Consider the following 26,512-nt stretch of genomic DNA (forward strand, 5'->3'; position numbering starts at 1 on the left):
TCATCCAGACCCCCTCAATCCATCCGGAACCCCTCAACTCATCCAGAGCCCCTCAACTCATCCAGAGCCCCTCAACCCATCCAGACTCCCTCAGCTCATCTAGATCCTCTCACCACACCTAAACCTCTCAACACATCCAGAACCATTCAATTCATCCAGATCTCATTCTCATTGATTGTGGAAAGAAAGGGGAGATAAAAGATGATTCTTACTCCTTGGCCTGGGAAAACTGTGACCCGGGAACATCTTGGAGAGATAAACTGTGACCTCCTGGTCTGCACTTAAACCTCATCAAACAGTTTCTGAATCTTTATCGCTAGCCCTGCATTGGGCTGGGTATAGTGTCTATGCTAATGATAGCGAAAAACAAAAAGAGGAGCACATCTGTGGAGAAATTACAGAGCTGTGAAAAGACTATAGCGTAGTAACAATGGAGGATTTAATTATCCTGATATAGATTGGGATAGTAGGAGAGTAATGGGCAAATAGGGGAAGAGTTACTGAAGTGTGTTCAGGAGAATTTCATATGATTCTGGTCCAATGGGAAAGGAGACACTGTCGGATCTGGAGAATGCACTTTCTTCATCTCTGTCACTTCTGTTCAAATGATGCTGCCTTCCAACAAGTATATCTCCAAAATATCCCCTTTTCTCCCTTGCCAAGTATCCCCCCTCATGACAGGGTTAACAGGGCCCTCAACTGTATGTGACCCATTTCCTGCACTTCTGCCCTCATCCCCTCCCTGCCCTCCCAAAACAATGATAGGGTTCCTTTTGCCCTCACTCTCCACTCCCAGTGGTTCTGCATTCAAAGGATTATCCCCTGCCATTTCCTCCATCTCCAGTAGGAAGCCACCCCCAAACACATCTTCCCCTCCTCCCCTCATTGTCAGCATTCCACAGGGACCGTTCCCTCTATGACACCCTGATCTATTGTTCCATCACTCTTAGCACTTCCTCACTTCCCATGGCACCTTCCCACACAACCGCACAAGGTATAACACTTGCTAATTCTCCTCTTCCCCCCTCAGTGACAAATGCTCCAGGCACAGCTTCTAGATGGAGCAGCATGTAGCAATAGTAATGAGGTCAGCCGGGTGGACCTCAGAATATGAGTTCCTTGATTAGGGCTGTTAATCTGGTCCCATCAGGGAACCTTGGCTGACAGATATAAATAGGAATGTCAGACATCATGTTCACTCTGAGAGCTGAATCTGAGGAAACTGTGTCGAGGACTCCCCAGATGTAAATAAAGGGTAACATGGTGGTGGGATAGCAGCCTCTGATGAGTTAGTTCACAGAAATTCACTTCATTACTTCCTTCAATCTGGCCTACTGTGTTATAGAGTCATTGTCATAGAGTCCTACAGCATAGAGACAGGCACTTCAGCCCAAACTGGCCCATTCCGACCAAAATGTCCATCCACACTAACCCCATTTCCCTGCACTTGACCCATATCCTTCTAAACCTTTCTTGTCCATGTATCTTTCCAAATGCTTTTTAAATGTTGTTAATGTACTCGCCTCAACCACTTCCAAAGCAGCTCATTCCATATGCATACTACCCCTTGTGTAAGAAAGTTGCCCCTCATGTCCCTATGTATTCTTTCCCCTCTTACCTTCAACTGATGCCCTCTAGTCCTCAATTCCCCAACCCTGCGATAGGGTTGGGCAAAGACTTTGTGCATTCAGCCTTTCCATGCCTCTCATTATCTTATACACTTCTATCAGACACCCCTCAGTCTCCTACACACTAACTTGTCCAACTTCTCCCTATAAATCAATCCCTTGAGTCCTGGCAACATCCTTGTCAACTTCTTCGCCACTCTTTCCAGTTGGATAACATCCTTCCTGTAGCAAAGTGACCAAAACTGAACACAATACTCCAAGTGCGGCCTCACCAACATCCTATACAACTGCAACATAACTTCCCAACTTCTATACTCAGTGCCTGACTGATGAAGGCCAGGGTGCCAAAAGCCTTCTTCACTGCCCTTTTTACCTGTGACTCCACTTTCAGAGAACTGTGCACCTGCACTCCAAAGTCCCTCTGTTCCATTACACTCCTTAAAGCCCCACCATTCACCATGAAACTCCCACCTTGATTTGACTTTGCAAAACGCAATGCCTCACACTTATCTATATTAAACTCCATTTGCCATTTCTCAGCCCACTTTCCTAGCTGATCAAGATCCTGCTGCAATTTCTGATGACCTTCCTCACTGTCCACGATACCGCCTATTTTAGTGTCATCCACAAACTTTCTAATCATGCCTTGTACATACTCATCCAAATCACTGATATAGGTAACAAACAGCAATGGGCCCAGCACTGACCCCTGAGGCACACCACTAGTCGCAGGCCTCCAGTCCGGTAAACATCCTTCCACTATTACTCTTCCTACCATCAAGCCAATTGTGTATCCAATTTGCCAACTTTCCTTGGATTCCATGCGATCTAACCTTCCAGAGCAGCCTACCATGTGGAACCTTATCAAGGGCCTTACTGAAATCCATGTAGACTACGTCTACCGCACTGCCCTCATCAATCTTCCTGGTCACTTCATCAAAGAACTCTAACAAATTTGTGAGGCATGATCTCCCATGCACAAAGCCATGCTAACTATTGCTAATCAAACCCTGTCTTTCCAAATGCATGTATATATTATCCCTCAGAATCTTCTGAAGTAACTTACATACCAAAGATGTTAGGTTTACTAGTCTATAATACCCAGGTTTTTCTTTGCAGCCCCTCTTGAATAAGGGCACATTTGCTACCCTCACACATGCTTACTGCTCACAATGTGGTCTCTTTTATGCTGGTGAGACCAAACACAGGCTGGGTGACCACTTTGCAGAATACCTCCGCTCTGTCTGTAGGAGTGACCCTGACTTTCCAGTTGCTTGCCATTTCAGTAAACCACATTGCTCTCGTGTCAACATTTCTGCCCTGGGCCTGTTCTAATGAATTACAACACAAGCTCAAGGAAGGACACTTCATTTCCCCACTGGCGCACTTCACAGCCTCAAAGACTCAACATTGAATTTACTAACTTCATAGCCTGACTTCATGATGTCTGTCCTCTGTTTTTCTTACATTTTCTCCCCCTCACCAACCCCCTGCTCACAGCATTGTCTTCTTGTCTTTTTGCTCGCTATGCTCTCAGCTAAAAGGACCGATTTTCACTTTTCCACACCATAATTTACACCAATTTCACATTTTTTTAACCTTTCATCGCAATTAACAACTCATTTGTCTTTTACTCTGAGCCCCAACACTATCTGTTCCTCTAACTCTTCCTCCGCCTCTGTCAAAATTATGAAAACCACCAGTTTCCAGCAGTTCTTAGTTCTGAAGAAGTGTCATATGAGACTTGAAATGTTAACTCTGTTTCTCTCTCCACAGAGGTTGCCAGACCTGCTGAGGTTCTCCACCATTCTCCGTGTATGCTTCAGATTTTCACATCCACAGTATTTTGCTTTTAATTGGATGAAGAGTCTGCCAGGGAATTTTGGAGAGAAAGCAGTATTGTAGGTTAGTAACAGAAAGGGACAAGGACCAATGTAAAGTAAAGGCTGTAGTTTGCAGAATGGCTAATTTCAATCAGTTGCGAATGGCTTTAATTAATGAAAGATTAGCAGAGAAAACCTTCACCAAAAATTGGTTGTGCTTAAAAAGTTTCTGTCCAGGCAAAATAGATTCCCACTTTCTGGATTTGGGGAGAGGTTGGTTAGGGTAAAGGAATCCAGAGCTCCCAGGATAAAGAACAAGATGGAGAATAAAACGAAACTGAGAAAAGGTCAGTGTGTAGATGAACAGCACATGTTAAAACCAGGCTGAATATAAAGCATTCAGACAGAAATGAGAAAAACTAATCAGCGAGGCAAAGAGACAGCATGAGAAGCAACCAGCAGTTGACAAAAAAAGTATCCTGTTGGTCTATAAATAATGAAAATGGCTAGAGGAGGGGAGTGGGGTTGATCAGGGACCAGAAGGGGTTACACTTGGAGTCAGGTGGTACAGCTGAGATCCTAAAATCCTACACTACATTTTTCTTGTTCAAAAAAGGGTGTAAAATGGTGTAAACCCTGTAAATTTAATCCTCGTGGTGGGAAAACTTTCTGAAAAGATCAAGGTATCAGAAAGAGTTGATAAAGGCAATGTATTGCTATATATGCACTTCCACAGTCCATATAACCTGCCATATAACAGGCTTGTTAGCAAAGCTGAAGGTCATGAATGAAAAGGGCCTGTGGCTATGAAGTTGACTGAGTGGACGGATTTTTTTTGGACAGTAGGAGGCAGAGTGGAGTTCTCCAGGAGTCAGCACTGGGATCTTTGCTATTCTTGTGAAAAATCAGAAAGACCAAGACTAGAGTTTGCAGGGCACAATTTCAACACTTGCAGATAGCACATAACCTGGAAAGATTGTGAACTGTGAAGAGGATAGCAAGAGACTTTACGAAGACACAGACAGGCTGTTGAATTGTCAGATATATGGTAGCTGAAATTTCATGGAGACAAGTGGGAATTGATACATTCTGCTTGGAAGAGCAAGAAGAGACAATAGACATGAAGAGTACTATTCTAAAGGGGCTGCAGGAGTAGAAGGGACTGTATATAAGTCACTGAAGAAGACAGAGCAGGTTGAGAAAGAGATTAATAGAGTGTGCGCAATCCTGGGCTTTATAAACAGAGCATAGGGTACAAAGCCAGGAAGTTCTGATCTTCTTTCGTAAAACATTGATTCAGCTTCAACTGCAGGAAGAATGTGAAGACTTTTGAAAACATGCAGCAATGTTTTACCAGAAAGAGAGACAACAGTGGCACGAAGAGTTTGGGGCTGTTTCCTCAGAGAAGAAGAGATTGAAAGGAGATTTGAGCAAGGCATTCAAAATCATGAGGGGTCTGAACAGAGGGATGGGGAGAAATTGTTCCTGTTGCTGGGAGGTTCATGAATCATGGGACACTGATAAAAACAATTGACAAAGAATGAGCAGAAACTGTCACATTCAGGTGAATCCTCCTCTGCCATTTCTGCCAACTCCATATTACAGACTGCACTCTGGGTCAGGGACTCCTTCAACCAGCAGATCAGATCTGAACTCTGCAGTCCTGCCACATCCAGTGTGAATGGTGGTGGACAATTAAACAACTCACTTAAGGAGGACACACCACAAGTCTCCTCATCTTCAACGATCAAACAATCATACAGTACAGAAGAGGCTGTTTGGTCCATCAGGTTTTTTACTTCCAAAGGTACATTAAATCTGTACTAGTACCATATTCCTGCATTAGGCCCATAACCGTCAATGATTTAGCATTTTAAGTGCTCAACCAAGTACTTTGTAAATTTATGAGGATTCCCACCTCAACTACCCTCAGGCAATGCATTCTAATCCCTATAACCCCCGGAAAAAGACTTTTCCTCAAAACACCGCCAAACCTCCTGCCTTTCACTTTAAAATTGATTGACCCTTCAACTAAAAGGAACAGCTACTTTCTAGTCACCCTGACCAAGCCTGTTATAATCTTACATTGCTCTATCAGGTTTGCCCTCAATTTTTTCTGCTCCAAAGAAAGCAACCTGAGCTTATTCAGCCTCTCTTAACACTGAAACACTCCAACCTAGGCAACATCTTGGCAAATCTCGTTTGCACCTTTCCAGTGCAATCACATCCTTCCAAGAGTGTAGTGACCAGACTGCATACGGAACTCAAACTGGCCTAACAAAAGTTCCATACAGCTCCAACATAACATCCAGGCCCTTATAATCTATGCCACAACTGATAAAGCCAAGTATCTATAATGCCTTCTTAACTACTCTATTAATCTGTCTTGCGACCTTCAGTGATTTGTGGACAAGCACCCCAAGATTCCTCTGTTCCTCTGAGCTTCCTGTCATTCATTAAGTACATCATTGAGTGATGGAGGAGCCTAGCACATTAGCACAAAAGATAAGGTTGAAGCATTCACAATAGTCTTCAGCCAGAGTGCCAAGTGGATGATCTATCTCAGACCCCCTCCAGAGGTTCCCCCATCACAGACGCCAGTCTCTAATTCAATTTACTTCATGTCACGTCAAGAAACAGTTGGAGGCACCAAATATTCCAACGATATTACTGATCACTTGTGCTCCAGAACTTGCTGCTCCCCTAGCCAAGCTGTTCCAGTATAGTTACAACATTGCATCTACCTAACAAGGTGAAAAATTGTCCAGAAATGTCCTGTACATTAAAAGCAGGACAAATCCAACCAGGTCAATTACTACCCCATCAGTCTACTCTTGATCAGAAAAGTTGTGGAAAGTGTCATTAACAGCGCTATCAAGCAACTCCTCAGCAATAACCTGCTCAGTGACGCCCAGTTTGGATTCCACCAGGGCCACTCAGCTCCTGATCTCATTACGGCCTTGGTTCAAACATGGACAAAAAAGCTGAATTCCAGAGGTGAAGGGACAGCCCTTGACATCAAGGCTGCAATAAACCCAATGTGGCATCAAGGAGTCCTAGCAATACTGGTATCAGCGTATATTGGAAACAAACTCTCCACTGGTTGGAGTCATACCTGACACATAGGAAGATGGTTCTGGTTGTTGGAGGTCAGTCACCGCAGCTCCAAGACATATCTGCAGGAGTTCCTTAGGGTAGTGTCCTCGGCCCAACCACCTTCAGCTGCTTCATCAATAACCTTCCCTCAGGTCAGAAGATCAGAAGTGGGGACGCTCACTTGCCTGGATGGGTGCAGGTTCAACAACACTGAAGAAGCTTGAGACCAGCCACCACTGACACTCAGCAGCAGCAGTCTGTACTATCTACAAGGTGCGTTGCAGAAATTCACCAATGATCCCTAATCAGCAACTGCCAAACCCAGGACCACTTCCATCTAAAAGAACAAGGGCAGCAGGTACATGGGAACACTACTCCCTGCAAGTTCCCCTCCAAGCCATTCACCATCCTGACTTGGAAATATACTACCGTTCCTTCAGCGTCGCTGGGTGAAAATCCTGGAAGATCCCCCCAAGGGCATTGTGGGTCAACTTACAGCACAGGTCTGCAGCAGTTCAAGAAAGCAGCTCACCACCACCTTCTAACGTGGCAACTAGGGACGGGCAATAAAAGTTGGCCCAGACAGTGACACCCATATCCCATGAGTGACTAAAAACCTGCCACCATAAATGTTCTCTTCTCCATCCGCTTTAAATACTCAGAGGGACATGCTGCTCCACTCCTCTGTTACTTCAACACCTTATGCCCTTCCCTGCAGAGGGAGAGGGTGTAACTCCTGACCCTTTACCCCATCCCCATCCCCCAGCCCCCCATCCATCCTCACCATTTGAGGTCCCAATCTCTGCTACCTGGTGAAGTAGCTACCATTGTAAACCAACTTGACAAAATTTTCTGAAGAATGGTCCAGACCTGAGACGTCAGCTTCCCTGCTCCTCTGATGCCGTCTGGCCTGCTGTGTTCATCCAGCTCTACACCTTGTTATCTATGATAAAATTGAAAGTGTCTTTGACTTTCTGCTCACTGTGTAGATTTTTCTGACACTGACAAGTCTGCACTCAGTGTCTACTTTATGAAACATATCTGTTCAGCCTGACAGTGTCATCCCAAGATTCCCATCAGCATTTCAACTCAATGCCTTGCTCTCAGACAGTCATCTGTGTTCTCAGCTTCCAAATATGTTCCAAAAGTAACCCCCTCCCCCCACTTCAAAGGACAGAACATTGGTTTTCCTCTTGCTCATTAACAGACCCCTAAACTCAACACTGAGTTCAGCAATTGTCATTGTTAACCTCTGTGATATAGTAATGAGCTAGTAATCCTTAGGCCCAGGATGCTGAGGTGCAAATCCCAACACAAAAGCTGTTGGAATTTAAATGCAGTTGGGAAAGTGAAGGTAGTTTTTCTAATGCTATCGTCTGAATTTGTTGTTTTGTAAAAACCCAAACTAATATCCTCACAGAGAAGAAAATCAGCCATCCTTACCTGGTCTGGCCTACATGAGACATATCGCAAGGTGGTTGACTATTAGCCAACTTCTGAAATAACCCTAGTGAACTGTTCAGTTCAAGGAGCATTAACAGCGAGCAATCAAATGCCTACGTCTGTCTCAGGAATGAATACAGGAAAAATCAGTTCCCATTTTTTTATAGACAGAAACAGTGAGTATTTGCTGTGCTGTTTGGTTTCCAACTCTGCTGGATCTATCTTTAGGTTTTTATTTGTTTCGTTATCATCCCCCATTGCTACACCATCACCATTTTCATCATTTCATCTGTCCTGGCTTCTACCCTATCACAGAACTCTCTCCTGCTCCCTCAACTCTCAATGCTATTGTTACTCCATGCCCCTCACTCGGGAGCTGCTTCCCTATGTCCCCTGGTTCTGATGAGAAATCATCATCACCCTGAAATGCAAGCCTTGTTTTTTTCTCTCTCTTATGGACTGCCTGATCTGCTGTGTTTTCCCAATGGTTTTCACATTCCCAGGATCTGTATGAAAGACAAGTGACTGAAAGCTTGGGGAAAGATTTGGGTAGTTTAAGGAAAGTGTTAAGAAAGAAGAAAGATAGAAAGGGAGATGCACAAATTTAGGGAGGGAATTTGAGAGCTCCAGGCTGACGCAGCTGACAGCACGGCCAGCAATGGGGGAGCAATGGAAATCAGGGAATGCTGAACAAATGGATACTGGGGTACACACTGACCACCAGTGACTGGGCGTTGGGGCAGACACTGACCACCAGTCACTGGGCATTGGGGCAGACACTGACCACCAGTGACTGGCACTGGGTACACACTGACCACCAGTAACTGGGCATTGGGGCAGACACTGACCACCAGTCACTGGGCATTGGGGCAGACAGTGACCACCAGTGATTGGGCACTGGGTACACACTGACCACCCATGGGACACAGTTTGAACTGCAGACTGAAGTCAATTTTGACTTTGCTACCACCTTGTGGACTGACTCCAAACTGCATGAAGGAGCTGTCACTGGGAATGAGTATCCACCCAGTTCCCTTCCTCTGGCTCTGAACGAGCAGAAATATTTCTAAAATGGTGGAAGGAAACACTTCTGCAGTTTGTGTCCCTCTTTCAGAGTCCGAGAGGAGATTTACCAAGATGTTGCCTGGACTGGAGAGTTTTAGTTACAAAGAGAGATTGGGCAGACTGGGATTGTTTCCCATGCATCAGAGGAAATTGAGAGGGGACATGATTGACTGCATAAAGTTATAAGGGACATAGGTAAGGTAGACAGGAAGAAACATTTCCCCTTAATGGAGGGGAATAACCAGGGTCATAGACTTAAGGTAAATGGCAGAATATTTAGAGGAGATGTGAGGAAAAGCTTTTTCACCCAGAGGGTGGTAGGAATCTGGAACACACTGCCTATAAGAGTGATAGAGGTGGAAACCCCTGCAACATTTAATATATATTTAGATGTGAACTTGTGAGGCTAAGGCAGACAAGGCTATGGGCCAAGCACTGAGAAATGAAATGAGGTCCTGTGGGAGGTGCTTGTTTCTGACCAGTATGCACATGATGGACTGAAGGGCTTTTTATGTGCTGTCGATCTGTATGACTCTATTCTTCGACAAGAGGAAACGTCTTTTCAACATGTACATGTCAAGTCCCCCTAGAATCTTATATATATCAATTACATCATCTCTGCCTCTTCTAAACTCCAGATCACTTCATAGAACATAGAACATAGAACAGTACACCACAGTACACCTTCGGCCCACGATGTTGTGCCGAACTTTTACCCTAATCCTAAGGTCTATCTAACCTCCATCCCCACCTTACACTATCATCCATATGCCTATCTAGTAGCTGCTTAAATGCCCCTAATGAGGCCGACTCCATTACCCTCTCCGGCAATGCATTCCACGCCCCTACCCCTCTCTGAGTAAAGAACCTACCTCTGACGTCTCCCCTATATCTACCTCCGCTCAATTTAAAACTATGTCCCATCGTAATAGCTACCTCCACCCTAGGAAAAAGTCTCTGGCTGTCTACTCTATCTATACCTCTGATCATTTTGTACACCTCATTTTGTCACCTCTCATCCTTCGTCGATCTAAAGAGAAAAGCCCTAGCTCTCTCAACCTTTCCTCGTAAGACCTTCTCTCCATTCCAGGCAACATCCTGAAAATCTCCTCTGCACCTTTTCCAACGCCTCCACATCTTTCCTGTAATGAGGCGACCAGAACTGAACACAATACTCCAGATGTTGTCAAACCAGGCTTTTGTATAGCTGGAGCATAACTTCACAGCTCTTGAACTCGATCCCTCTATTAATGAAAGCTAACACACCATACGCCTTCTTAACGACTCTATCCACCTGGGTGGCAGCTTTCAGGGAACTGTGAACATGAACCCCAAGATCCCTCTGCTCCTCCACACTGCCAAGAATCTCTCCGTTAACCCTGTATTCTGCTTTCAAGTTTATCCTTCCAAAATGAATCTCCTCACACTTTTCAGGGTTAAACTCCATCTGCCACTTCTCAGCCCAGCTCTGCATCCTATCAATGTCCCTTTGTAACCCAGAACAGCCCTCCGCACTGTCCACAACGTGACCCACCTTCATATCGTCCGCGAACTTACTAATCCACCCTTCCACTCCTTCATCCAAATCATTTACAAAAATCACAAATAGAAGAGGACCCAGGACAGACCCTTTTGGTAAACTACAACAGCTCATCCTTCTGGCGATGCATCACCCCTTCAGCACTGACCCTCCAACAGTACAGCACTGCCTTGGAACTAACTTTCTGACAGTGCAGCACATCCTCAGCACTGACCAGTCGACACTGTGGTTCCTTCAGCACTGACCCTCCGACAGTGCAGCTCTCCCTCAGCACTGACCCTCCGACAGTGCGGCTCTCCCTCAGCACTGACCCTCCGACAGTGCGGCCCTCCCTCAGCACTGACCCTCCGACAATGCGGCCCTCCCTCAGCACTGACCCTCCGACAGTGCGGCCCTCCCTCAGTACTGACTCTCCGACAGTGCGGCACTCCCTCAGCACTGTCCCTCCGACAGTGCGGCACTCCCTCAGCACTGACCCTCTGACAGTGTGGCACTCCCTCAGCACTGACCCTCCGACAGTGCGGCCCTCCCTCAGCATTGACAGAGGTATTGAATCCATGGCAGGTACAGCTTGGACAGCATGCTCTGTTGTGTGAGTCTCCAAGTTGGCTGTATGAAATTTACAACTGAGACAGTAACACAAACCAAATTTTATTTTGAGTTCAACTGTGATGTTGCTGCTGAAATCCAGAGATTCCTGTGTGCTTCCACCCCAGCATTTATCTGAGTGTGTCGGTCCTGGGTTGGAGAGTCGGCTGGGTGATGCTGATGGAGCGGGGTCACACAATGTGGCAGGCTGCTACTAACCAGTTTGGGGGAAGGATCCAGAGCCTGAGATGGAGTGACAGAAATGGACAGGGGTTGGGGGCAGGGGGTTACATGGGGTGTGAGAGACAGGGATTACTGGAAATGGGGTTGGGAATATGGGGCCGGGGAGTTTTGGGGTGTGTGTGGGGTGATGGTGTGTTTAATGATGCAATGAGAGAGCTGCAAGACAGATTAACTGTGTGTCCGGGCTCTGGTTCACTCTGTGGGGTAGACAGAGTGTAAACAGAAAGCCCTTACCCCGTCCCGGTGAGCATTACCCTCACTGTGTTAGTGACTGACACGCCATGCTCCCTGCTCATTGTGCAGGACCTTGTGTTCACCCTGCTGCTGGAGACAATCTCTGACGGTCTGCAGGATGGTGTGCAGTCTGCGGTTCAGAGCTGTGAAGTGAGGCTCACTCAGGATCGGCTCCAGGCGGTCACTCAGCAGAGACTCCCGCATCACATCACTCAACTTGTAGTGGTCAGTGGCCAAAAGCTGCAGCCGGAGAAATGTCCCTCTGCGGATCCTGTCGGACAACATGAAAGATCAAACCTAATGCAGGACCAGCATGGAAAGCTTTACCATCACTGAGAGACCAGCCTCGCCCTGCGCCCAGGGTCACTGAGTCACTGGACTCATGGTGGGCAGACTGTGTGGGGGTGGTGGGGGGGGTGGGGGGGTCAAAGGACAGTGACTGTGTGGGGATGTCAAAGGTCAGTGACTCTGGGGGTCAAAGGGCAGTAACTGAGGGGGGTCAAAGAGGACCATGGGGAGGTCAAAGGGCAGTGACTGCAAGGGGTCAAAGGGCAGTAACAGTGCAGGGGTCAAAGGACAGTGACTGTGGAGGGTCAAAGGGCAGAGACTGTGGGAGTCATAGGGCAGTGACTGTGGAGGGTCAAAGGGCAGAGACTGTGGGGGGTCAAAGGGCAGAGACTGTGGGGGTCAAATGGCAGTAGCTTTGGCGGGGGGGTCGAAGGGCAGTAACTGCGGGGACCATGGTGCAGTGACTGCTCACTAACAGAAAAGAAAGAATGAAATAAATTGTGACCGAGCTGATCGAGGACAAATTTATTTAGAGTCTAGAATCAATGGGTTAAGGCTCTTTCTCTAAGGAGTGACTTCTTTTTAAATTCTTGAGTGGGATGTGGACATTAGTGACAAGGCCAGCTTTCATTACCCATCCCTCCTTGCCCTTGAGTGAAGCACAGACTGAGTCATAAAGAGCTTGCTCCATCTGAGCAAGACATGCAGAGTCCTGAGCAGAGCACAAGCTCCTACCTGCACTGGTTGTAACTGGGAAAGAGGGAGCTGTGCAGAGGGCAGGCATGCAGTTAGCCTTACCTGCAGCATTGTCTGAGAGGGGCCAGGATCGACGGTTCATCTTGAGAATGCCGTCCAAACCTTGAGAACAAGAAAAGAAACTGATAGATCATTTTACAGATTCACAGTCACACACCTCCCAACACAAAGTCACACATAAAAACTCAACAAGAAAAGCACAAACTGAGAAACTCATTGCACCAATTCTGTTAAGGAAACACTTGCATGAATTTTCACAATGAGATGGGGACTTGGGGGAAATGGGTGAAGCGGAAGTCATTGCTATTCTACTCAATCCAGTTAATGTGATTACTGACATCAAAACAGAAAATGCCGGAAATACTCAGGAAGTCAGGCAGCCTCTGTGGAGAGAGAAAGCGTGTGACCTTTTCAGTCGGAGAAACCTAACAGCTTCAAGTAGGAGCTGGGAGGGAGGAGGGATTTAAATTTCACTTTCTCTGCTTTGTCCATACGGAAATTCATCTGCGCGCATTCTCGTCCATTAAAAGATAATTACAAACGATGAGAGAACGGCAACAAAAGAACGTTGCTGAAAGGAAACACATCCTGTCGAAGCTTGTCATCTTGACCTCATCAGGATTCATCAGCAATTCACAGCAAATACTAAAATATAGGGAAAGAGACGACAGAATCTGAAAGGGGTCTGAGTGATATGGGTCACAGCAAGATTTCAGGCAGAAACAGATGTGAAATCCAGCAAGGCCTACCTCAGCATGGGGAGCATTTTACTCCATCATTTCTGTTTTTGCCAGGCATTGAGGTGAGTTTCTCACTCGGATGGGTAGTTACATAGAAGGCAATAGGCCCTGACAACATTCCGGCAATAGTACTGAAGACTTGTGCTCCAGAACTTGCCGCTCCCCTCGCCAAACTGTTCCAGTACAGTCACGACACTGGCATCTACCCAACAATGTGGAAAATTACCCAGGTATGTTCTGAAGACCAAATGCAGGATAAATCCAACCTGGCCAATTACAATCTGCTCTCAATCATCAGTAAAGTGATGGAAGGTGTCACTAACAGTGCTATCAAGCAGCACCTGCTCAGTAATAACCTGCTCAGTGACGCCCAGTTTGGGTTCCGCCAGGGCCACTCAGCTCCTGACCTCATTACAGCCTTGGTTCAAACATGGACAAAGTTTTGAATTCCAGTGGTGAGGTGAGAGTGACAGCCCTTGATATCAAGGCTGCATTCAACCGAGTGTGGCATCAAGGAGCCCTACCAACCTGGAATCAATGGGAATCAGGCGGAAAACTCTCTGGTGGTTGGAGTCATACCTGATACATAGGAAGATGGTTGTTGTTGGAGGTCCATCATCTCAGCGACAGGCCATCTCTGCAGGAGTTCCTCAGGGTAGTGTCCTAGGCCCAACTGTCTTCAGCTGCTTCATCAACAACCTTCCTTCCATCATAAGGTCAGAAGTGGGGATGTTTGCCGATGATTGCACAATGTTTAGCACCATTCGTGATTCCTCAGATACTGAAGCAGCCCATGTTCAAATGCAGCTTGGGCTGACAAGTGGCAAGTGACATTCGCATCATACAAATGCCAGGCTATGACCATCACCAATAAGAGACAACCGCCCCTTGACATTCAATGGTGTTCCCATCACTGAATCCCCCACTATCAACATCCTGGGGCTTACCATTGACCAGAAACTCAACTGGACTCACCACATAAACACAGTGGCTACAAGAGCAGGCCAGAAGCTGGGAATACTGCTGCGAGTAACTCACCTCCTGACTCCTCAAAGCCTGTCTACTATCTACAAGGCACAAGTCAGGAGTGTGATGGAATACTCCCCACTTGCCTGGATTGGTGCAGCCCAAACAACGCTCAAGAAACTTGACATCATCCAGGACAAAGCAACCCGCTTGATTGGCATCACATCCACAAGCATTCCCTCCCTCCACCACCGACACTCAGTAACAGCAGTGTGTACTATCTACAAGATGCACTGCAGAAATTCACCAAAGGTCCTCAGACAGCACCTTCCAACCCACAACCACTTCCATCTAGAAGGACAAGAGCAGCAGATACGTGGGAACACCACCCCCTGCAAGTTTTCCTCCAAGCCACTCACCATCCTGCTTTGGGAAAAACAATTGCCGTTCTTTCACTGTCGCTGGGTCAATATCCTGGAATTCCCTCCCTAATTGCATTGTGCAGGTGGACTGCAGCAGTTCAGGAAGGTATCTTACCACCTCCTCATCAAGGAGAAACTAGGGATAGACAATAAATGCTGACTCAGCCAGTGGTGTCCATGTCGCACGGATAAATAAAAAAAATTACTGAGCCCACTGTTTTATTGCTAAATCTTTGCTTTATTACTGGACCTTTCATTTTACGACTGAACCTTCTGTTTTATTACTGAGCCCGCTGTTTATTACTGAGAGCTGATTTTTCTTTAAACTGCCCCTAGTTACCAAGACCCATTTGTTATTTCTGAGCCCTGTGTTTTATTACATTTTTTTCACATATTTTTCCAATCAACTTGTTCAAAGGTGATATTACACACTTCAGGAGCAGCTGGGACTTGTACCCAGGCTCCCGGTCCAGGGGTAGGAAGGGCCCTGTTTTTTATTATTGAACCCTCAGTTTTATTACTGACACCTGCGTTTTGTTACATAGTCCTGCCTTTTACAACTGGCCCTGTGCTTTACACTTTTGTGTGTTGCTTTGTTTCTCATTTCAGTACATTTGGAGGTACATGGAAACCAAGTCCCTTGTGGCTTCAGTGAGGAGGTTTGACCAAGAGATGTGCAGGAGAGACACATATCAAACTCCCAACTCTGGGCTAACATCCCTGCAGCTTTGCGGGAGCTTTGAACCCTGACAGAAAGTTTAGAATGGAGCCCAACAATGGACCAAGATCTAAATATGTCACCCTTTTGACCACTACCACAATTAAATTGTATCAAATGTGTTATGTTGTAATTGTATTCCTTTGGATTCAACTGGGACAATCGAGAGGAGTTCCCAGTTTTGGGCAGTCCAGGGTTTCTTTAAATGTCACCTCAGTTTGCAGCCTGGACAGAACATTGCAGTTTTACTTCGGAGCTTCTACACTGAGGAACACTAAACCCAGAGTGAGCCACCACAGTCAAACACATGGTCCAACTTGATGGAAGATGCTACTGTGACTACGGTGTGTTTATGACTGAGCCATAGCCTTGGGGTACTGTTTGGTACAGTCTCAGACACACCCGCAATGGCATCGTCGGATCCTGGGAATATTTACTCACTCCTGGTACTCACGCTCGACCGTTGTCTAAGTGAAGGATGAAGCTCTCATTTCCAAATTTCTGGAATGTTTCGTAGTGATGTCGGTCCATGTTTCCTGCAGAAGGGAGAAAGACCAGGGAGAGCAGTCAGTCCTGATTGGGAGCGGAGTCAGCACAGAGTAAAACATGCTGCATTCAGGGATTTACTACAACAGGTACACTCCCAGCTCGGCTCATCTCACCCCTTCACAACTGGAGCCTGCACACAAGGCCTGTTTGGAACAGGCCTCTGATTGACTTAGTCATTCTTTTCTCAGTTCATTCACCAGATGTCAGTGTCACCGGCTGGACCATCTTTAACTGCCCTGGAGAACGTGATGCCGAGCTACTTTCTTGAACCACTGCAGTCAATGTGCTGAGGAGCACCCACATTTCAATAGGAAGGGCGTTCCAGGACTCAGAGACATAGGGAAACAGTGATATATTTCCAAGCTGGGATGGTGAGTGGATCAGAGGGGAACTTGCAGGTGGGTGGTGTTCCCACATATCTGCTGGTCTTGTCCTTCTAGATGAGTTGGTAAGTTTGGAAAGTGCTCTTGGAAGAGTTTGGACTGATTGCTCTTGGTATTTTACAATTTCCTGACCCTTATTGGCTGATGACCATAAGACGTAAGTAAAAGTAGGCCATTCAGCCTATCAAGTCCATTTACCATTCAACAAGATGATGGGCGATTTGATCATCATCAACCCCACTTTCCTGCCTTTTCCCCATAATCCTTGATTCCCTCATTCATTAACATCGGTCTCTCTCAGACCTGACTATGTTTAACTACCCATCCTCAACAGCCATCTGCAGTAAAGAATTCCACAGATTCCCTCCCTTCTGAGAGAATAAATCTCTCCTCATCTCTGTCTTAAATGGTGACCCCTTTAATCTGAAATTATCCCCTCTGGTCCTATTTTCTCCCACAAGGGGAAATAGCCTATCCGCATCTGTTATGCCAAGTGCCCTGAGAATCTTTTATGTTTCAATAAGGTCACTTTCTCATTTTTCTAAACCCTAATGAGTACAGGCTCAATCTAATTAACCTTTCATTACAGGATATCCCTCCATACATGGGAATAGTTGACTGAACCTTTTCAGGGCTGCCTCCAGTGCCAGTATGTCTTTCCTTAGATAAGGAACTAAAACTGTTCACTGCATTCCAGCTGTGCTCTGACTAGTGTCTTGTATAGTTTTAGTAAGACCACCTGTTTTTATACTTCATTCCCTTGAAATAAAGGGCAACATTTCACTTGCCTTTCTTACCCACTGATCTTGGATGCTAGTTCTTCGTGATTCAGCAGTGAGACCTCCCAAATCCCTCGCTGCTGTGGCTTTTTAAAGTCCCTCTACAGTACAATCTATAGTACATTCACTCCCCTCATCCAATTCATTTAAATATAACATTTAAAAACAGTGATCCCAGCAATGATCCCTGTGTTACTCCATCGGTTACAGGTTTCCATCCTGAAAAACGTCCCCCTTGATCCCAACTCTCTATTTTCTATCAGTTAGCCAATCCTCTCTCCATGCTGATGTACTATCTCCAACATGATGGCTCTTACCTTATTAAGTAGCCTTATGTGTGGTACCTCATCAAATATCTTCTGGAAATCCAAAATATTACATCTACTGGTTACCAATTTTCTATGCTGCTTGTTACTTCCTCAAAGATCAGTAATAAACCCGTCCAGCATGATTTCCCCTTGTGATGCCTTCTAAATGTTCTGCTATTATATCCCTTAAAGTAGACAGCAACACTTTTACAATGACAAATATTAAACTAAATGATCTATGTTTACTTGAATTTTGTCTCCCTCCCTTTTTTAAATAATGGTGGTTTTCCAATCCTCTGGAACTTTTCCAGCATTGAAGGACTCTTGGAAGTTTTTTGGCAGTGCATCCACTGTCTCTGTAGCTACTTCCTTTAATGTCCTATGATGCATCCCATCAGGTACAGGAGACTTAACTCCATTATTTTTCTTAGTGTTTTTCTCTAGTGATTGGTATTCTATTTATGTCCTCCCCACCTTTTGCCCTTTGCAACAATGCCTCCACTGTGAAGACTGATGTAAAGTATTTGTTGAACTCTTCTGCCATTTTATGGTTCCCCATTATTATTTCCAAACTCTTATTCAATCAGTTCAATTTGGCCTCTCACTTGCTTTTTAATTATCCAAAGAAGTTCTTAGTGTCCATTTGCACATTACTTGCTAGTTTACTCTCGTAGTTTATTCTCTCCCTATTCATTTCTTTTCAGTCATCTTCTATTGGCTTTTAAAACATTCCTAATCCTCTGGTTTACCACTAATCTGTGCACATTGTGTGTTTTTCCTTCAATTTGATACTATCCTCAACTTCCATGGTTGGTTTACCCCATGATTAGAATCCATCTTCTTCACTGGGATATATCTTTGTTGTGGGCCATGAACTATTTTCCAAAATATTTGTCATTTTTCATCAACTGTCTCCACTGCTTAACTCCTTTCCCAGTCAACCCCAGTCACCCCTGTCATAATTCCTTTGTACTTCCACTTATTTAAGTTTAGCACCACTGTTTCCGAACCAAGGGTTTCACTCTCAAACTGAATGCTAAATTCTATCATCTTATGGTCACTGTTTCCTAGGAGAACTTCTCACACTGAAACATAGAAAATAACAGCAGAAGCGGACCATTTGGCCCTTTGAACCTGCTCTGCCATTCTGTATAGTCATGGCTGGTCATCCAACTCAGTATCTTGTTCTTGCTTTCTCCCCAAACGCTTTGATCCCTTCTACCCTTATAAGTGTATCCATAACTCCTTCCTGAAAACCTCAACCATTTTCTGTGCAAGGAATTCCACAGGCTCACCACTCACAGGGTGAAGAGATTTCTCCTCACTTCAATCCTAAATGGCCTACTCTGTATCCTTCGACTGTGATCTCTGGTCCTGGACTCCTTGGTCAACAGAACATCTATCCTGCACTTACCCAATCTAGTCCTGTTAGAATTTTATAGGTTTCTAGGGGATTTCGCCCTCCCTCACCTACCATTCTTCTAAACTCCAGTGAATGTAATCCTAACCAATCCATTCTCCCATCATGTGTCAGACCTGTCATCCCAGGAATTAGTCTGGAAACCTTCCTTCCACAGCCAGAATGCTCTTCCTTAGATAAGGAGACAAAACTGTGCACAATATTCCAGGTGTTGCCTCAACAAGGTCCTGTACAAAAGACATCCTTGCTACTGTACTCAAATTTTCTCATTAAAAATAATGACATATGTGATAACATGTGTCTATAAGAGAGATTTGTTCATTGAATAGAATCCCTACGGTGTGGAAACAAGCCCTTTGGCCCAACAAGTCTACACTGACCCTTGGGGCATCACACCCAGGCCCATCCCCCTATAGCCCACCTAATCTACACATATCTGAACACTATGGGCAATTTAGCATGGCCAATCCACCCTAACCTGCACATCTTTGTACTGTGGGAAGAAACTGGAGGACCCAGAGGAAACCCATACAGACACGGGGATAATGTGCAAACTCAGTCGCCCGAGGGTGGAATTGAACCCAGGTCCCTGGAACTGTAAGGCAGCAGTGCTAACCACTGATCCACCATGCCGCTCCATCTGTCCTGTTTCTCTTACAAAGAGGTGCTATAAACCTGTCTGCGCCACGGAAAGCAGAGTAAATAACTTTGGGTTTTTTTTAAACAAGATAAAAGACGCGTGAGTGGGTGGAGTCAGACTGACACAGATTTTAGCCTTCAGTTGAAGTGGTTGGGGTTTTGGAGTTGAAGCTGCCAGATACAGCTCTGTCTGTGCTACTGCAAAAGTTTGAGCTCTTTCTCTGCTGCTTGATTTGTTCTGTCGATGTTCCTTCTCCTGGATTGGATTGGATAGCAAGTGAAGGGAAATCTGTTTTGCTGAACTTGCCTTTGCTAAAGGTGTATGTATGGAATGCTGCTATATTGGAACAGTTGATGAGTAGTAGTTAAATCATGCGTTATTTTGTTAAGTATTTTGACAGAGTTAAAGTTATGCCAATTTTTTTTTTGTTTGTATTTAAGTGTGGTATAAGAATAAAGTGAATTTTGCTTAAAGCCTAGTAGCTTGACCAATCGAATCACATCTGGAATGCTGTACCTTCTGCTTGCCTTTAAATAAGGTAAAACTTAGGCTCTAGGCTATCTGCTTGATATGTTTTGAGAGGGGTTGGCCTGGTCCATTACACATATCATTTGCCTTCTTCACTACCTGCTGAAGCTACATATTCACTTACAGTGACTGAAGAATGACAAGACCCAGGTCTCATTGCACCTGGCCCTTTCCCAAACTATTGCCATTCAGATTATATCTGCTTTCCTGTTTTTGCTACCAAAGTGAATAACCTCACATTATCTGCAGTTCACCTATTATGCATTAACCCACTCACTCAACTTGTCCATATCCCACTGAAGCATCTCTACATCCTCCTCACAGCTCACCCTCCCACCCAGCTTTGTGTCATCAGCAAATGTAAGATACTATGTTTGTTTCCCTCATCTCAACCATTAATCAATATTGTTAATAGCTGAAGTGTGAGCAGTATCCCTGCAGTACCCCACTAGTCTCTGGCTGCCGCTCAAAGAGACCAGTTTATTCCTGCTCTTTATTTCCTGTTTGCCAAACAGCTCTCTATCCATGTTAATTCTGTGCCCTTTAATTTTAAATGCTAATCTCTTCTATGGGACCTTATCGAAAGTCTTCTGAAAGTCCAAGTAAACCACATCCATTGGTTCCTCCTTGTTCACCCTACTGCTTACATCCTCAAAAAATACCAACAGATTTATCAAGCATAATTTCCCTTTTGTAAAGCCATGCTGACTGTGTCCAATCCTGCCACTATTTTCCCAGTGCTCTGCTATTAGACTTTTTATGATGAACTCCAGCATTTTCCCCACTACTGACGTGGTCTACAACTCCTTCCTTTCTCTCTACTCTACCTCCTTTTTTAAATAGTGGGATTACATTAGCTACTCTCCAATCCATAGTGACTGTTCCAGAGTCTATGGAATCCTGAAAGATGACCCCCAATATATGCATTAATTTTCAGGAATTGCCCAGGAATGTAGATTATTGGGCCCTAGGGATTAATTGGCCTTTTTAGAATGGAAACCCTACAGTGTGAAAACAGGCCATTCAGCCCAACAGGTCCACACCGACTCTCTGAAGAGCATCTCACCCTGACTCACCCCTTATCCTATTCCTGTAACCCTGCATTTCCCATGGCTAGCCCACTTAACCCACACATCCCTGGACACTATGGGCAATTTGGCATGGCCAATCCACCTAGCCTGCACATCTTTGGACTGTGGGAGGAAACTGGAGCACCCGGAGAAAACCCACACAGACACAGGGAGAATGTGCAAACTCCACACAGACAGTCACCCGAGGGTGGAATCGAGCCCGGGTCCCTGGTGCTGTAAGCCACTGTGCTGCCCATTCCTTCTTGCCTGTCCTTTTGAAAGGTCACATAACATGAATATTAACTTCCCACCATAGATCACTTTGTAACCTGACACCAGATGTGCACTTGAGATCTGAAGTCAATGTCAAGATTGCTCAGAGCCAGACTTTCCAGCTCAGATACCACTGCCCTGCATCATAGACAACCCCTCCCCTTCACAGACACCCTGTCCCCTTCGCAGACACACCTTCCCCTTTCATGGACACCCCTCCTCACACCAGACACCCAACTCCCTGCACAGACACACGTTCCCCCTCACAGACACCTCTCCCCACACCAGACACCCAACGCCCTTCACAGACACACCTTCCCCCTTACAGACACCCCTCCACACATCAGACACCCATCCCCCTTCACAGATACCACTTCCCCTTCACAGACACCCCTCCCCACAACACAGACACCCCCTCCACCTTCAGAGACACCCCCTCCCTACGTTGAACACTTGTCCCTCTTCACAGACACCCCTCCCAACATCACAGATAACCCCGCCCCCTTCACAGACAACCCCTCCCCACATCAGATGCACCTCCCACTTCAGCGACACCCACTCCCCACATCAGACACCACCTCCCCACACCACAGACACCCCTCCCCTTCACAGACACCCCTCCCCACATCACAGACACCCCCTCCCCACATCACAGACACCCCCTCCCCCTTCACGGACATCCCCTCTCCACATCACAGACACCCCCTCCCCACATCTGATACACCCCCCAGCATCAGAGACACCCACCCCCCACATCAGACACCCCCTCCCCACTTAACATACACCCCTCCCACATCGCAGACACCCTTCCCCACATGCACATACCCCCTGTCATGCTCTTACAGACCCCCTCCCGCCCTCACTGACCCACTCTTCCCCAGTTGGAGGCGCTCTCACCCGTCAGGAAGTCCAGGACGGTCATGTCGATCACGTCCAGCAGTCGGCTGCCATGTTTGTAAGGCGGTGTTTTCTGAACATGATCGCAGTAAGAGGGGTTCACCTCCCACCTGAAACAGAGAGAGAGAGAGAGAGAGCTCAGAGAGTGACCAAAAAGGGGGAGGGGAGGGGGAAAGTGAGAGATGGATGGGGGGAGAGAAAGCCAAGTGAGAAGGGAGGAGGTGTGGGAGAGAGAGAGAGACGGGGGAAAGAAACAGAGAGGGGAGTGGAGGTGGGGCAAGTGGGAAAGAGAGAAGGTGGGGAGAGAAAGGAGGGGAGAGAGGGGGACAGGGAGGGGAGAGAAAGAGATTAGGTGCAGGAGAAGGGGAGGGGACAGTGAGAGAGGAATTGAGGTGTCCTGATGGTGGAGTGAGCTGGATTGGGGCGGAGGTACTTATCAGGGTGTCTCGGGAGCTAAGGGCCTACACTCACTTGGCCTTCTTACTCTTGTGGTAGGAGCGTCTCCAGGGATTCCTCCAGGAGAGGCGTTTAGCGAGTCTCACATCAGGCAGGTAGGCAGCCATTGAGCCCTCCATCAGCTCTGGTTTTCCACACAGAGGATGTTCCATGTCACAGTAATAGGAGCACTCACCATGGAAACAAACATTGTTCGCTAAGAGAGTGAGAGAACTGTTAATGCCCACACCACCGGCAGATCTCTACAGACCTGCATTCATCCATTGTCCCCACATCCACCCTGTAATCCACATATCCCCTTAACCGTGTCCCCATACATACCCTTTCTCATGACTCCATACCCCTCCCCGTGTCCCCATCCCCACGTCCCATCCCTCTCCCTGTGTCCAATTACACCCCTTCCCCATGTCACCAACCCCACCCTGTGTCACTATACACCTCCTCCCCAAATCGCCATAAATACCCTCTCCTTGTACCCATACACCCTCTCCCCATCTCCCCATATACCCACACCAACGTTAACTCCATCCCTCTCCCCGTGACCCCAGCCCCTCCCCATGTCTCCATATACCCTCCCTGTGTCTCCATACACCCCTCCCTATGTCCCCATACACCCCCTGCTCATACCCCCATTAACCCACCCTAGCCTTAACCCCACCCCCTTCCCCGTGTCCCGAAATACCCCCCAACCATGTCCCCATCCCCCATCCAGTGTCCCTATGTCACCAAACACTCCCTCAGTGGTTTTGCCACTCAGTGACCAACCCTCTCAATTTCCCCACAGACCACCCCCATCCCATGTCTCCACGTTCCCTTTCCAGTGACCCCACAAGCGCTGGGAAGCCAACACCTGTGTCCCAGCCCTGCACATCTCAACGTTCTCAGTGTCTGTACACCCTGTGTCCTGTAATACCCACCATTTATTGCAACCATCCCTGCCCCAACATTGTCTCTATTCCCTCAGTGTCCCTGACCTCCCCCATCAATGTCTCACAAGTTCATCTGGCCTCACTGTAGAGTGTCACCCTCAGATTTGACTCCATTTCCCTCCCACTCTGTCTGTCTGTCTCCCTGTCTCTCTCTTTCTTTTGTCTGTCCGTCTGTCTCTTTCTCTCTCTTTTTCACTCCCTAGTCTCTCTCTAACTGTCTCTCTCACCTCTATCTCTCTCTCTCTCTGTCCTCTGTCGGTCTGCAACACCCCCTCCCCACCAACCACCTCGCTCCCCTCTCTCCCTGTCTCACCGGGCGAGATGAAGAAAGTCCTCTCGAGGTGTTTGTCAAATGTCCGCTCTCTGATCTCCTTCACCACATTGACCAAACGACCTGAAACTGGAGGAATTCTTCGGAAACCTAAAATTCTTCAAAAACATAAACACTGAAGATTAATCTTCCCTCAATGCTGTTCCTCAATAACCCTCCAACCTCCCTACATGCACATAGACATAGACACACAAGTAGAGTCATAGAGATATACAGCATGGAAACAGACCCTTCGGTCCATTTCGTCCATGCTGACCAGATATCTTACATAAATCTAGTCCCATTTGCCAGCATTAGGCCCATACCCCTCTAAACCCTTCCTATTCATATACCCATCCAGATGCCTTTTAAATGTTGTAATTGTACCAGCATCCACCACTTCCTCTGGCAACTCATTCCATACACGCACGACCCTCTGCGTGAAAAAGTTGCCCCTTAGATCCCTTTTAACTCTTTCCCCTCTCACCTTCAACTATGGCCTCTAGTTTTGGACTCCCCTACCTCGGGGAAAAGACTTTGGCTATGCAACTTATCCATGCCCCTCTTGATTTTATAAAACTCTACAAGGTTACCCCTCAGCCTCTGACGCTCCAGAGAAAATAGCCCCAACCTATTCAGCCTCTCCCTATAGCTCAAACCTTTCAGTCCCAGTAACATTCTTGTAAATTGTTTCTGAGCCCTTTCAAGTTTCACAACATCTTTTCTATAGCAGGGAGACCAGAATTGCATGCAGTATTCCAAAAGTGGCCTAATCAATGTCCTGTACAGCCGCAACATGACCTCCCAACTCCTATACTCAATGCACTGACCAATAACGACATGCATACCAAACGCCTTCTTCATTAGTGAGAGATAGTAGGAGGGTCTAGGCCCAAAACGTCAGCCTTCCTGCTCCTCTGATGCTGCTTGGCCTGCTGTGTTCATCCAGCTCTACATCTTGTTATCTCATCTTCTTCACTACCCTGTCGACGTGCAACTTCACTTTTGAGGAAATATGAACCTGCACTCCAAGGTCTCCTTGTTCAGCAACACTCTCCAGGACTAGACCGTTAAGTGTATTAGCCCTGCCCTGACTTGCCTTTCCAAAATGCCGCAACTCACATTTATCTAAATTAAACTCCATCTGCCACGCCTTGGTCCTTTGGCCCAACTGACCAAGATCCCATTGTACTCCCAGCTAACCTTCTTAGCTGTCCACTACACCTCCAATTTTGGTGTCACCTGCAAACTTACTAACCATAACTCCTACGTTCACATCCAAATCATTTATATAAATGATGTAAAGCAGTGGACCCTGCACTGATCCTTGTGGTCACAGTTCTCCAGTCTGAAAAGCAACTCTCCACCACCACCCTCTGTATTGTACCTTTGAGCCAGTTCTATGGAGAAGGATATGGATGATAGAGAACATGGGGAAGTAAACAGCGACATCTTGAAAAGTGTCCATATTACAGAGGAGGAGATGCTGGACGGCTTAACACACGCAAAGGTGGATAAATCCCTGGGACCTGATCATGTGTACTCTAGAACTCTATGGGAAGCTAGGGAAGTAATTGCTGGGCCTCTTGCTGAAATATTTTTACCATCGATAGCCGCAGGTGAGGTGCCAGAAGACTGGAAGTTAGCTAATGTGGTGCCGCTATTTAAGAAAGGTGGTAAGGAAAAGCCAGGGGACTATAGACCGGTGAGCCTGACATTGGTGGTGGGCAAGTTGTTGGAGCAAATCCTGAGGGACAGGATTTGCATGCATTTGGAAAGGCAAGGACTTATTAGGGATAGTCAGCATGGCTTTGTGCACGGGAAATTGTGTCTCACGAACTTGATTGAGTTTTGTGAAGAAGTAACAAAGAGGATTGATAAGGGCAGAGCAGTGGACATGATCTATTTGGACTTCAGTGAGGTGTTTGACAAGGTTCCTCATGGTGGATTGGTTAGCAAGGTTAGATCACATGGAATACAGGGAGAACTAGTCACTTCCCTAGCTTTCCATAGAGTTCTAGAGTATACATGATCCGGTCCCAGGGATTTACCAACCTTTACGTGCGTTAAGCCGTCCAGCATCTCCTCCTCTGTAATATGGACACTTTTCAAGATGTCACTATTTACTTCCCCATGTTCTCTATCATCCATATCCTTCTCCACAGTGACACTGATGCAAAATACTTGTTTAGTATCCCACCCATCTCCTGCGGTTCCACACATAAGCGGTCTGGTTGATCTTTAGAGGGCCCTATTCTCTCCCTAGTTGCTCTTTGGTCCTTCATATACACACGGAGTGCGTGTGTGTGTGTCACACACACACACGCACTCCCCTCTCCCAGACACGCACGCATGCACGCGCACGCACGCACACACACACACACACACACATACACACGCGTGCACACACACACACGCAC

General features: G+C 46.4%; 1 protein-coding gene across 1 annotated transcript in view; it reads right to left on the reverse strand.

Annotated features, from left to right (window-relative positions):
• Nucleotides 1-11,226: 11,226 nt before the first annotated feature.
• Nucleotides 11,227-26,512, reverse strand: part of LOC109916335 (extracellular serine/threonine protein kinase FAM20C-like) — a 38,534-nt gene continuing 23,248 nt past the window's right edge. Inside the window, exons 5-10 of the mRNA XM_048617327.1 lie at nucleotides 24,096-24,211; nucleotides 22,869-23,049; nucleotides 22,398-22,507; nucleotides 16,005-16,086; nucleotides 12,747-12,806; nucleotides 11,227-11,931 (exon numbers count right to left, since the gene is read on the reverse strand). Of these exons, the coding sequence (XP_048473284.1) occupies nucleotides 11,691-11,931; nucleotides 12,747-12,806; nucleotides 16,005-16,086; nucleotides 22,398-22,507; nucleotides 22,869-23,049; nucleotides 24,096-24,211 (790 nt within the window). The 3' untranslated portion in view covers nucleotides 11,227-11,690. The remainder of the gene's footprint in view (nucleotides 11,932-12,746; nucleotides 12,807-16,004; nucleotides 16,087-22,397; nucleotides 22,508-22,868; nucleotides 23,050-24,095; nucleotides 24,212-26,512) is intronic.

This window comes from Rhincodon typus, chromosome 37, assembly GCF_021869965.1.
Source record: "Rhincodon typus isolate 14 chromosome 37, sRhiTyp1.1, whole genome shotgun sequence".
Classification (NCBI taxonomy): Eukaryota; Metazoa; Chordata; class Chondrichthyes; order Orectolobiformes; family Rhincodontidae; genus Rhincodon; species Rhincodon typus.